The 13,376-nt window shown below is 35.5% G+C and overlaps 1 protein-coding gene across 4 annotated transcripts in view; it reads left to right on the forward strand.

Annotated features, from left to right (window-relative positions):
* The window catches only part of LOC131677701 (calcium-activated potassium channel slowpoke), a 226,900-nt gene that overhangs the window by 161,970 nt on the left and 51,554 nt on the right, over window positions 1-13,376 (forward strand). For 2 of the 4 annotated variants that reach the window (XM_058957668.1, XM_058957669.1), the window contains exon 15: window positions 7,478-7,552. The exons of the other annotated variants lie outside the window; for them this stretch is intronic. In XM_058957668.1, coding sequence (XP_058813651.1) covers window positions 7,478-7,552 — 75 coding nt within the window. The remainder of the gene's footprint in view (window positions 1-7,477; window positions 7,553-13,376) is intronic. 4 annotated transcript variants of the gene reach the window in all.

Raw genomic sequence — 13,376 nt, forward strand, 5'->3', positions numbered from 1 at the left:
AAGAGTTCTTGAAACTTATTTTGTTATTTTTTAAATTGTCTGGATCAATCTGGACAAATTCCCTAAAATCTGGATCAGACAAACATAAATCTGTATGTTTGGACGAGGCTTGGAAATCTGGAAGAATCCAGATAAATCTGGAAGGTTGGCACCCCCAGTCGAGATTTTGTTGCTTTGGGAAGCATTCGACGGTAACATTTTTCTAGTATTGTGTTACAGATTCCGAGAAATTGAGAAGTCCATAATAGCCTCATGCTTCAAGATATAAATTCACCCACACTGTGTGGTGTTTTGGTAGTGGATACTGAGGGAATCAACCCCTGAAAACATCTGAACCTATATAAAACCAGATTTTACTGCATAAATGGCTTATTTACACTAAAGCTCTGAAAAGTTAACATCGCCGGGATAGCTTGAAAGAGAAACGAAATTTAATTCATTTCCACCGCACCGAAAAAAATTTCAATTGTTTGTCTTGTCCCTCATTTGTTCGGTGCAGCGCTTTGCATTCATTTGATTGCGGTTCAAAGTCAACTGCTGTTGCAAACTGAAATTTGTTTCTATGCTGGCTCTAAGTGAGACTATCAAGCAAAAATATAAAAGACATGAATTACGCAGTTCACTTATGCTCTAAAATGTCAAGGATGCCAGATTTCAATTTGTCAATACAAATCAATGCTATTGTTGATGAATGGATTCATATTACCTCTAAACTGACTCGCCTTACACGATCATTAAAAGTGGCATTACTGCTTACCCACAATTTAAACTTTTAAGGAATTTTGGATTTACCTGAAATTGGATTTATCATTCTTTTTTATTGCATTGTAATTTTCATTTTACGTAATTTATTTCTTGAATTTGTATTGTATTTTATTTTACTGTTTAATTATTCGAAACAATATGGAATTTTTACGCGAATTTAAGAAGAATATACATGAGGCTTTACTCAAATTGGCTTTTCCCCATCTCAATACTTATAGTTAAAATTTCATTAAGATCTACAAGGTCAGATAATAAATAAAAATAAAATAAATCAAATACGAATCTCGTACCGTATGTGTAATATTGTTTGCACTATTGAAAACAACGAAAAAATTAAAAAGAAATCGAAATTTTTTTCAGTTTCTTTATTATTGAATATTTGTATTTCTTAAAGTCTCAAACTACGTTGATCATTAATGTACCACTTCCGGAGTGTACAACAGTTAAATGTTCCCGCAACCACCTCAGAGGTGTGTCACGGAGCCTCTTGTTGAAATACTACACCCGACTTCGATCCGTATTGCATTTTATTCCATGGACGAACACATACATACTTAAAACGCCGATGTACTCCTCCGTTACTGTTACCGATCGAATAAATGGTCAGTCTATTGCTATTTAAAGCAAATTTTATGCTCAACATTTGCCGTGAACAAAGTTTTTTGGTAACTTACCATAGTTCTGTGTTATTTGATAATTTTCATAAATAGACGCATTGGGTAACTGAAACGATGAGGTATGGTGAACAGTGAAAATTTCTTGTTCTTGTGTTCAATCATAAAATGTGAATGGGTTCCGATTTTTCGCAGTAAATACTACTCATCTAGTGCAACATTTGTCAATTTGTAAATGTTTTGTAGAAAATATCTCTGCTTCTAGAATTGCAGCTTATATGCATATATGATACGCCGATGTTACGCGATGATATAGTGATTTCTTTCGTAAATACTCGACGATATACATGCTCTCATCGGTGAACAAGATCACCGGTTTTTATCACTCGAGTTAGTACAAAGTCTTCGTATAGTGCTCAACTCGTAGGTCTCGGATGCGATTAGTTATCATGTTCCTTTTTTCCGTACCCTCGACATCGCTCCGAAATCTTCCTTTACAATCTTCCGTACTTAAAAAACGCCAAAAACCCATACACTTAAAACAAAAAGCACTATCATGTGCATACAGACTACAGGTTACTGGGCTTTGGAACAGTAATCATGTTGATCTTGCTACCAGTCATACACGATTGTGGTCACAAATGGTTACATGGGGTGAAGATATTCTTGCTCCCAGCGATATTACACTCACTTGTAGTTTTCCTTACAGGACATTCCATGTGAGGTTTCCCTCTCGAGAGGAGTGGTTGTCTGGCTTTATGGAAAGACAACAACAAACGCAAGTGGTTTGTTACACTGACGGTTCTCTGATGGAGGGACGTGCTGGTGTCTACTGTCGTGAAATGAGATTGGAACAATCTCACTCACTAGGTAGATACTGAACTGTATTCCAAGCAGAAATCTTTGCGATTATATGCGGGGTGCAATCGGCCCTTCAACTGAGTTTGTCCGGCAGAGTTATAAACTTCTGCTCCGATAGTCAGGCTGCAATCAAGGCCCTTAGCTCAGACAAATCCCGGTCCAAGCTAGTGATCGCGTGCCGAACCCAAATCGAAGAACTAAGCATTGTCAACACTATCTACCTTGTCTGGGTGCCCGGACATTGCGGTATTACTGGAAATGAATGGGCTGACGAATTTGCCAGGGCAGGTTCAGCGATTAACTTCGTTGGTCCTGAGCCCGTGCTGCCAATTTCGACAAGTTGGATAAGGGAAAAATACAGTCCTGGGCTTCGTCCGAGCACCGCAATTATTGGCGAAATCTACAAACGTGTCGCCAAACAAAGGCGTTTCTAGAACAACCATGCCCAGTGGTTTCGAAAAATCTCTTACATTTTTCGAAGCTCCACTGCGGCATGCTGACCAGGGCTTTAACCACTAGGCCACTGCAAACTCAATTATCACATGGCAACTATTCAGCGCGCTGAGTCTTTTTCATGTGATCTTTGTGAATCCGACTACGGAACCTCATATCATCTGATATGCAACTGTCCAGCGGTAGCGCAATTGCGATTTCGAGTCTTCAGCCGTCCTTATATAGACGAAACCATGTTTGGTCGACTGAAACTCAGAGACATACTAAAGTTTCTTATCCAATGTGGTAAAGAGCTTTAGGCTTATTCGCAGGCAAGTTGAACTACTTGTGAGTTTAACTTACCTGTTGTTTATTTTTGTTTTGTGCTGTTATTTTTCCCACCCTTCCAATTCTACTTCCCCACACCTCCTTGTCCTTTCCTTCCGCTCAGGAAATGATGAAAACATACGGCAAGGCACAAATCCCCAACTATGTACGGGGAACGTGCCATTTGAGCCAATATATTCTGATTCCTGATTCCTAGTACAAAGTCTTCGTATAGTGCTCAACTCGTAGGTCTCGCATGCGATTAGTTATCATGTTCCTTTTTTCCGTGCCCTCGACATCGCTCCAAAATCTTCCGTACTTAAAAAACGCCGATTCTATGTTTCTTTGCCATTTTCCTTACGGAAGACACACAGAATTGGCCCGAATCTGCCTTTTGATGGCAACGATAACTCTGACATCGGAAAATCTGTGGACTCCATCGCGAACAGTTGTCCTTTTTTTCTCGATCTAAACGATCTACCAAGACACTTCTACCGTGGTTGAAATATCTTGGCGACATTTGCGCGCGGGACAAATCACGGATCTTTATGATGCAACTGTCAAACTAAAAAAATGCCACAGGTTTCAATGGTATCAGTGAGATATAGCTTACATACATACAAAAAATAAGGTATTGTTTACATAGGTAATACGGGAACCTCATTTTTACGAAGCCGCGAACAATATCACACCTACGGCACTAACGAAGTGTATCTATACAAGATAAAGTGGCGTTTCTTCTAATAGAAATGTTTCAGATGTTATTAACTAAATGACTTAGTTAGTAGCTAACATAACTTAAATTAGATATTTCATTTAAAAAAATTTATTCAAAATGTATCTCCCTTATTTGTATAACAACCCTAATTTGGCAGTATAAGGGAAGATGTCGCACAAATTCATTAATTACTCGTCCATCAAAAGATGGCATATGAGTGAATTGGTATCAATATCATTGATACCATCTTACAGGCATGTTACCCTGCATTTTGACACAAAAGCTTAACACAAAGCATAATAAACCAACGAATGATTCACCACTGACTGAATATGCGCCGATTACAATTCGGAGATATCGATTCCCAGCCATCTGTACACAACACCTCACCACAGGTACAAATTTATTCCAAATTGGACCTATGTGCATAAACATTTCTAACAAATATGTTAACTGCACTTTTTGCGTAAAATGCGCTTCATCTCCATACATCTCGCTTCCCTAAAAATGCTGTTTGTTTTCTACTTAAAGTTTTAGAGATTAATTTAATCAACTTTTTTACTGTGTTTTTATGCATATACTATGCCAACATTTTTTTTTATTAACTTAAATTTCATTTATTCATGTTTAGGTTTACATTTTTTACATGCCAACATTTCCCGATACAGACACTTTATATACAGACTAGCGAAGTGTCAAAAATTGCAGCCAAACGGACATTCAAAAAGTGCAGCCAAACGAGCATGAGGGTTTTGAGAGGGAAAGTACAAGAGGAAGCCCATGCAAAGCTTATGGGAACTTCCGTGATGCCAGTTTACATTCATAGTTGCTAGTTTTACTGTTTTTCTCTTCGCAAGTCTGTTATATAAAGTGTCTGTACTTCCCGATATGTTTGATTTCATTTGACGACTTATTTGCCAAACCATTAGATTTTACACTTACCGACGTAACCCCACAAAATGAGCTGAATGAACTTCATTTGACAATTCTCGGTGGTTTGTTTACATGGAAGTTACGTGAGTTCATATGCAACAGATAAATATGCGTCGCACTCGAACTCACGCAACTGACGAAGTATACAAACCACCGAAAAATGTCAAACGCGAACTTCATTCATCATCGGTTCATTCGTGTCGCCATCTTGTAGAACTCAATTCATATATTCATGTTTCATGTTAGGTTTACTTTGTTTACTTCATTAAAGCAATCTTTGGTATTATTTTACGCGAATCTCACGAATATGTATAGTCGAATGTGTGTGTGCGTGTGTGTGCTCGAGTTGCTTCCACTTTTAGTACTTCTCATTCTATCCCAGCGACCGACCGCAGCATATCTTCTTTCAAGGAAACTTTGCATGCCACCAGCACGAAGATTTAGTTTTGTACTCTCTTTTTTCGTTCCACTTGTGTTTAATTACTGTACAAAAAATCCAAATAATACTATGATAGCCATCCCATTTCACCGTTAGACTCGGCTCGATCTAAACGTTTGAACGCATTTCGGCATCCTCATTCCAAAGCCTTCAACTCAATTGCTCTATTTAAGCGGTGCGTGATTTGATGAACAGAAGTAAAATTAGAATGCCTAAAATTTGAAACAAAAACCAAAAGAGTAAAAGCAAGAAACAGGTACTTCCACACATAGCTAACTTTTATTAGACTGAACAGAATGAATATCGATGTCACTGTTTCGGTTTAACGGTACAGGTTTGCAACAATTAGACTGTGCACGCTGACGAAGTCGACATAAAATTGACTTTTACTGTGAGTCTTGTTTACAAACATTGCTTCACAGCTGAATGGCAGTGTTGGTAAACACGGGTCACAGGGAAAGTCATTTTCATGTCGACTTCGTCAGCATGCAGAGCCTAATATTCTCCTAATTCCGTTATTTTCCCATTCTTTGTGGGCTGCAAAATTGAGAAATCAATAGAATTAAGATAGCAGAGATAATGTTTTTGTTTACTTTTTCTTCCGTCATTATTTCGGTCGATTTTAGTAGCATATGAACGCTGACAAAGTCGGCTAATACGTCGACATAAAATGGCTTTTACTGTGAGCCGTGTTTACAAATATCGCTTCACAGCTTAATGACATTGTTAGTAAATACGGCTCACAGTAAACTTCATTTTATGTCGACTTATCAGTCGATTTCCTCAGCGTGCACAGGCTAACTGTGAGTCGTGTTTACAAACACTGTTTTAAAATTTAATGACAGTATTTGTAAACACGGCTCAAATCGAAAGTCAATTTATGTCGACTTGTTAGTCGACATCGTCTGCGTGCGCACCGGCTGCTTTTGGCCCACTCTTTGCATAACGTGCTAGCCAAATCACTTGTGCTAGTCAATCGGCGACAAGTTAGTGGCGCAATATATGAAAAAGGCACTCAACGTACTTACATTCTCTCGAATATTTTACATTATATAATACTTATTCAAATAGATATATGTGCAAATCAGAGTTTCTCTATGTTAACTTTTTCTCTCAATGACCTGTGTATGCTAACGAAGTGGACTGATAAGTGGACATAAAACGACTTTTTTAACGGTGCTATTTTGAACCTTCCTATTATTTTCCTGTACTTTAGCCTATGCACGCAGACGAAGTCGACCAACAAGACGCCAGAAATTGACTTTTATTGTGAGCCTGATTAACCAACAATGCTTCACAGCTTAATGGCATTGTTAGTAAACACGGCTCATACTAAATGTCATTTTATGTCAGCTTATCAGTCGACTTCGTTCGCGTGCACAGCCTAATGCTTAAAAGTGATAAGCACAGTTTATACGTTCACGGTTAAAACGCTACCCTGTTAACGTTTTTCGTGTAATGTTATGGGGTTTTTACTTGACCCCGAAACTGAGTCAGGTTCTAACCCCAACCGCCGTCAGTTCATACATCTTGACAGCAGTTGGGGTTAGAAACCAGCTCAGTTTCGCCTCAAGCAAAAACGACATTACAAAACTATGGAGATAACTAACTGACGTTCAGAATATGCACACCTTTAGCCCAGAAATTGTATGTTAGCATCCAAATTCGGCAAGTAAACGATATGTTTACCTCCAAATTAAAACGATAGAACGGTTAATAAAGCGACCGAAATATTACCGGAAGAGATAGTAAACAATGAAAAGGGTCTGATTTGCACAGGGACCATTAACATTGTAGATTTTTCATTTTGCATATCGGACGGCAGAGTAAGAAAATATTGTTGTGTCGTCTCGAATCCGACAAATGCTCATAAGACTTTAGCGAACAGTGCTAATATAGTGTAGTTTTCAAGCAAGAAGATTTATCAGCGCGTAGGCACTTTTACTGAACTGAAATGGTTCAACATAATGCCAGTCCGTATAAGCAAACAAAGTTTAATTCGTTCGGTAACTGTTAAGGTGCCAGCTCCGCAATTTTAGAATTCCATTTCAGCCATACAACCACAATAGACGTTACTGTATGATACTGCAATTATAAACATCTGTATAAAAATCTATACACCGAAAGAACAGTTTCGACGCTAGAAGCTATACTAGCACGACACAAACACATGCACCGTCCCACACTGGTGTTCAGTTTTATTGTTTTTGGATTTTTCATGTATGTATTATGTATTCACAGTGAAAAGGAACAAATACACAATGCAAACAAACAAACAAACGAAAAGCAACTGCGGTGGTTCTGATCTTTTGTTGAACCGTTTCTGTTTTTTATTTTATCTTTTCATTTTATATTCTCTTCTTTCTCACCATATTCACGACGTTTCAGATGTTGGCATGATAATGATGCAGACAGGAATGGTAAAACAGGGCCTTAACTCCGCCTGTCACACTTACATCGACGGTACGATTTTTATTTTTACTCGATTTGCATCAATCAAAACGAAAAAAACGTTGTTCTATTGTTTTACTATGAAATAACCTCCGTTACAAATATTATTAAGAAAACCAAACAAACGCTAATCAATATCTTTCCGCAAATTGTAACTTAAAATAATCTATTTCTATCTCTTTCGTTTCCATCTTTAGTTGGTTTAAATTTAGTTTCGTTATTGATCAGTTCTGCACCTCGTTGTGTTGAAACGAAGATTTGGTTTCGGTTTTTTATCAGCAAAATCTGTCTGTTTTCCTACCCTTCATCGTTGGCCAAGTTATCCACCAAATGCTAGCCAAATGTAAACAGTGACAAAAAACAATTGCCATTTTATATGTTCGTAAAGTATAGTTTTATTTAGCAAAAGTTTACGAAACGTTTCCGTGGGAAACTAAAAAAACCCGACACGTTATTCACTGCTGCTATAATTGATTAATTGCATAATTCAACTTTCCGCTGTTTATAAGTTGTTTATATTTCGTTGATAACACACTACGACACAAACCAAGTACTAACTGCTAAACGAATACCCAGCCCTGCCCGCTCAGTCAAACTTTATGTTAGCCACATAATTCCACTTTAAAATAGTTGCCACCTTTCCAGTTCTCCGCAAATCACTTTTCTTTAAAACCTCTACTATCGTTGAATACAAAATTATTATTCGCAAATGCACAACGTTTGCATCCGATGGACCTGCTCAATCCTCTGCTTATATCTTCATATCCTGTTCCTTGTTGTTTCCCCGGCTCGGACTGGAAAGTACACTGAGCGGAATCGCTACATCCATATTATATGATATTCATATAACTCAGCACTATTGGAATTTCCAATGATTGCTACAGTAGACTTTCAAAAGTATATCAAACTTATATGGATATCATGTTGAATGTTGCATTCCTCACAAATTCAATTATATCAGGTTTCCATATAACATTTAAATTCCAGTGTCAGACCCAAATCTATCAGCGCACCATATAATAACTATCTGATAATTATCATATTAAAAACATTGGGTGGTCCAATGAAATGTATATGACAATTTGATAAATGTATAAGGAATATTTAACGTATTAAAGCATATGATGGTTTATTAAATCTATAAGAAATGTTAGTTATTTAGATAGAGAGCTTTTTCTACGTAATTATTATATGAATCTGAACTGATTGTTTTCGGATGTGCTCCAAATGGTATGGTATTCATAGTATACCGATCGTCTTATTATTCTTAATTAATATAATGCAGTCATTCTTAGACTGTAGTGAAACAACTGTAATCTTAATAAAAGATTAAACATTTAATAGTTTTTAATTCAGAACATATTTGTATACCATTGGTACCAGTGCACAGTGGTCCAGATCGCTAATTTAGGAGGAATTTTTACTTTCTGACAAACCTGTATAATTTAGCCGTATCATGTCTTAGGATGATTTTGTGTACATCAGAAGATGCTTCTTTTTATTGGAATAGTTATTAGAGTGGTTCTAATTTATCTAAAATACGAAAATAAACTTTTTACTGATGAAAGATAGAGCTCCACAATCTTCCACAAAGTTGTAAAGTAACTTATTTTGAATAAATTTGTTGAATATATTAAAGCTCTATCTCTTTTAGTTTTTGTTATACAAGAAATTAAAAAAAAGATTAGGGTGTTCCTGAAAAAAACGTTTTTTTAGTATTACTTTCGTATCTTTTACTTTTTGTTAACAAATTCATCCTAAGACATGATACGGCTAAATTATACAGGTTTGTCAGAAAGTAAAAATTCCTCCTAAATTAGCGATCTGGACCACTGTGCAGTGGTGAAATGGAACTTTTGATTGAAGGAATTTTTTTTTTCAATTTTTTTGAGGCTCTAAAGCTTTTGCAGACTACTCGTCTTCAAAATTCAAAATGTACCGTTTATCATTTTCGAGCATAAGTGAACTGCAGAATCTATATCTGGTACACTTTTGCTCAATAATCCCTCTCAGAGCCGGCATAGAAACAAAATTCAGTTTGCTTCTAAAACCGAACATGCCCGAACCTGAATGCGCTGTGTCGGGAGAATGAATTACAAGGGGAACGAACCATACATTTCATTCATCGTGGCGGGCATCAATTGAATTTTGTTTTCTTTTAAGTTCACGCAGGGATATCAATTTTTTCAAGCTCTCGTTCTCAGTACATTACAATACATTATAGTAGATGTGGCAACATTTCTCAATTAGGAAGGAAAATCTTCAATTTATTACACGGTGCTACAGCAATTTTGAACTTTTCAAGAGACCTAGTACAGGTTGTAAAGCACTTCAAATGCATTTTAAAAAATTATTTTAAAGATGGGGTATAGAAAATCTTGAATTATAGCAAAATTAAACCATTTTTTGGGACTTTCTGCAATAAATTAATTGCGCTGTCAGTTTTCAGCCGATTTGCGATTTATCAACATTTCTAGTTAGAAGAAAAATATACCTTTCCAAAGGTAGCCATATGATGCTGTTTTGTAAGAAATAATGCGCCATTTTTGGACAACAATATTAAAATTGCCAAATTTTTGAGTTTTTTCTTGAAAAACATGCAAATGGTTAAACATTTTCCTAGAGGCCTAGTTCTAATGATACTTCGAAAGAACATTTAATTTCGTGTCCAACGACATTTTGATTATTAAAATCGATTGGGAAATGGCAACGTATTCAATTGTTCCCAAATTGGAAATTGTCGTGCATGAGCCCTTAAGGCGGAAAATTCTCTTTCGAAATAACCGCTGTGGTGCGATGCTGATCATAGTAGCAGTGCCACATAAACCCCTTAAGAGTCGTGGGAGCAATTCCTAATTTAGGCAAAGTCGAATTACTCCGTTATTTCTCCACCGATAGTCATGATCAAAATGTCGTTGGAAATTAAATGTCTTTAACATTATCATTAGAACTAGGACGTGCTTCTGAACAAATATTGAACCATTTGCATGTTTTTCATGAAAAAATAGAGAGTTAAAGCACAGAGAACAGACATCCATGATCGAACAAAAATATTTAAAAAACGTATGTAAACATTTGAATTAATATACGATAAACACTAGCGCCACCATCGGTTGATGCATTTGAGCTGGAATTCATGCTGGAACTAAACTAAAAATAATTAACTCAACAGCAAACGGTAACGGAATTGTGATGAATTGGTATCGAAGACGAAGTGCTCGACAAACTCGTTGAAGCGACGAACCATCACTATAATTGGACTATTGGAAGCGTAGTTAGTGTTACGCATTTCGATGTGTCCTTTACGTGATCAACGCGTTGTAGCTGAGTTCCAGCAATATTGTAGTTGAAATTAAGTATGCCACTTGTACGATGAAAACTGATGAAAAAATATTTCGCAACACTAAAACGCAGATTATGCCAAACAAATTACACAGATAAACTCCCGAAATAATAAAACTAAACAAACACTGAGCTCCAACTGTAATTTTGTCCATCTATTGATATTTACGTTCGGTAGGCCTGGTAGCATACCAAATGTTTTAGACAAAATACCAACACATTAGGAAATGGCAATTTTGCTCACCTTTCTCTTCTACTTCATGGACGCGTTTGACATTTCATTCCACGGCGCACGCTAATCGTAGAATGATTGTTTAATTAGATTTAAAGCCTTTGCATCTACAAATGGCATACATTTATGATTCATATGGGATTTATAGAAGCGGTCGGTTTTGTAATATATTTGGTGTATAGCAAAGTGTAGCATACATTTTTTCATGTCACCGTGGTCGTGCTCTGTACACAACCCTTTCATTTTTCATTTCGATTACCATTTCGGCGAACCTGTAGGTTATCTGGAATCCCCCCTTGCACACGATATCGCAGAAGTTTCAATTGACAGGCTATCAACGATAATATTGACCGTTGATAGTTTTATTACAAAGAACGTAGATCCATGTTCGAACAAGTTTATAGTACTTGTGTAAACGTTTCAACTAATATATGTCAACACTTTTGAGCCGCCATACTAGGGTTGGGAGTACCGGTTTTACCGTTACCGAGAACCGGTAAAACCGTCCAAATATTCAATATCGAAATACCGGTTTTATAACCATCAAAAACCGGTATTTTCGGTATTTTTGTTTGCAAAAACTATTTAAAGAATCTTCCATTGTTTTTTTATAATAGAGCTATCGAAAAACTTTTCACCTTTTCACCTACTTGTAGTAAGAATGTCTGTGTTGAGACACTTTAATGTTTCTATATTAGCAATGGAATGCTGTCCAATATAACAACCCATAAAAGACTTCATATGCACATCAATTTTTAATATACTTGTGTTCATTTTTTTTACTTTACTGTTCTAATCTATATACGGCTCAAAACTATCATAAAACTTAATAAAAACAAATAAATTCTACAGTTTTAATTACGCAGTCGTCACATTAAATATTGTTTATAAAATGTCAATCTAGTAGCGTTACTGCAACGGGTTAAGTTTAAAAGAAATTTAAAAGGAAGCAAAATAACGTTTTCGTAAGAGGCAACAAAAACTAGAATCATTTATTCATTTATGGCATTTTCTATTTTAGCACATTGCCATATTAAATCAGTAAATCAGTTTCTTTTACTTCATATTTAAGTTATACTCCCGGTCATCGGTTATCCGTGATTGAAGTTGCATTTTTAACTATCTCAGAATTTCCGAATTGATTTGAAATTCTCGACAGCCAGCTGCCCAGAGTAAAAAACACGCGCTAATTCTTCTCCGAGTTACATAGATCGTACCGCTTATCAAGGTGGATTCAGATTTGTAACTATTTACCCCATCTCACTAGCTCCTTCCCGTAGTAAACGTAGAGATGCAGAGATATACAGAATCTCCATAACCACGTTTGCTATAATAACATTAATTTCCTTACCAGATTACTGTAAAGACGTGGCGTATAGAACTTTCGAAACGTGCACATAGAGGATGGATAGCTACTCCCAGGCTCCATCCGTTGATTATCGTTCATTCGCTTGTTCTGGTCAATCACGAAGGCTACTTCTACGAATTTTACGATCGTCATGCTCATGCTCAGTTGGAAAAGAAAGCAAATACACGATAGGTTTCATATATATATTGAGTATGACTGCTCCAATGGATTTGAATACCATTAACAAATTAAACCAGGATAAATTTGACCTATAGCAAATCTAAAACGATTGTGATGCGCTGGAACTTGGCTCAAATTTCTGTCGAATACAATTTTCTTTATATATATATATATATATATATATATATATATATATATATATATATATATATATATATATATATATATATATATATATATATATATATATATATATATATATATATATATATATATATATATATATATATATATATATATATATATATATATATATATATATATATATATATATATATATATATATATATATATATATATATATATATATATATATATATATATATATATATATATATATATATATATATATATATATATATATATATATATATATATATATATATATATATATATATATATATATATATATATATATATATATATATATATATATATATATATATATATATATATATATATATCGAAGCATTTGTATGAGGAGAAAATGGCAAAGAAATGACAATTTTATCTTTGCTTCAGGTCAGTTTTCGAAACAATAGTTTGTGACTGCGTTTTAAATTCTACTTGTTTTCCTTTTTCTATTTTTGGTTACCGGTTTTCAAATAAGCCACGGTTTTCCCAACCCTACGCCATACCAGCCTATCCTAACTCGGTGCATAACTATGTTGGCC

The sequence above is a fragment of the Topomyia yanbarensis genome, chromosome 1, assembly GCF_030247195.1.
Source record: "Topomyia yanbarensis strain Yona2022 chromosome 1, ASM3024719v1, whole genome shotgun sequence".
Taxonomy (NCBI): domain Eukaryota; kingdom Metazoa; phylum Arthropoda; class Insecta; order Diptera; family Culicidae; genus Topomyia; species Topomyia yanbarensis.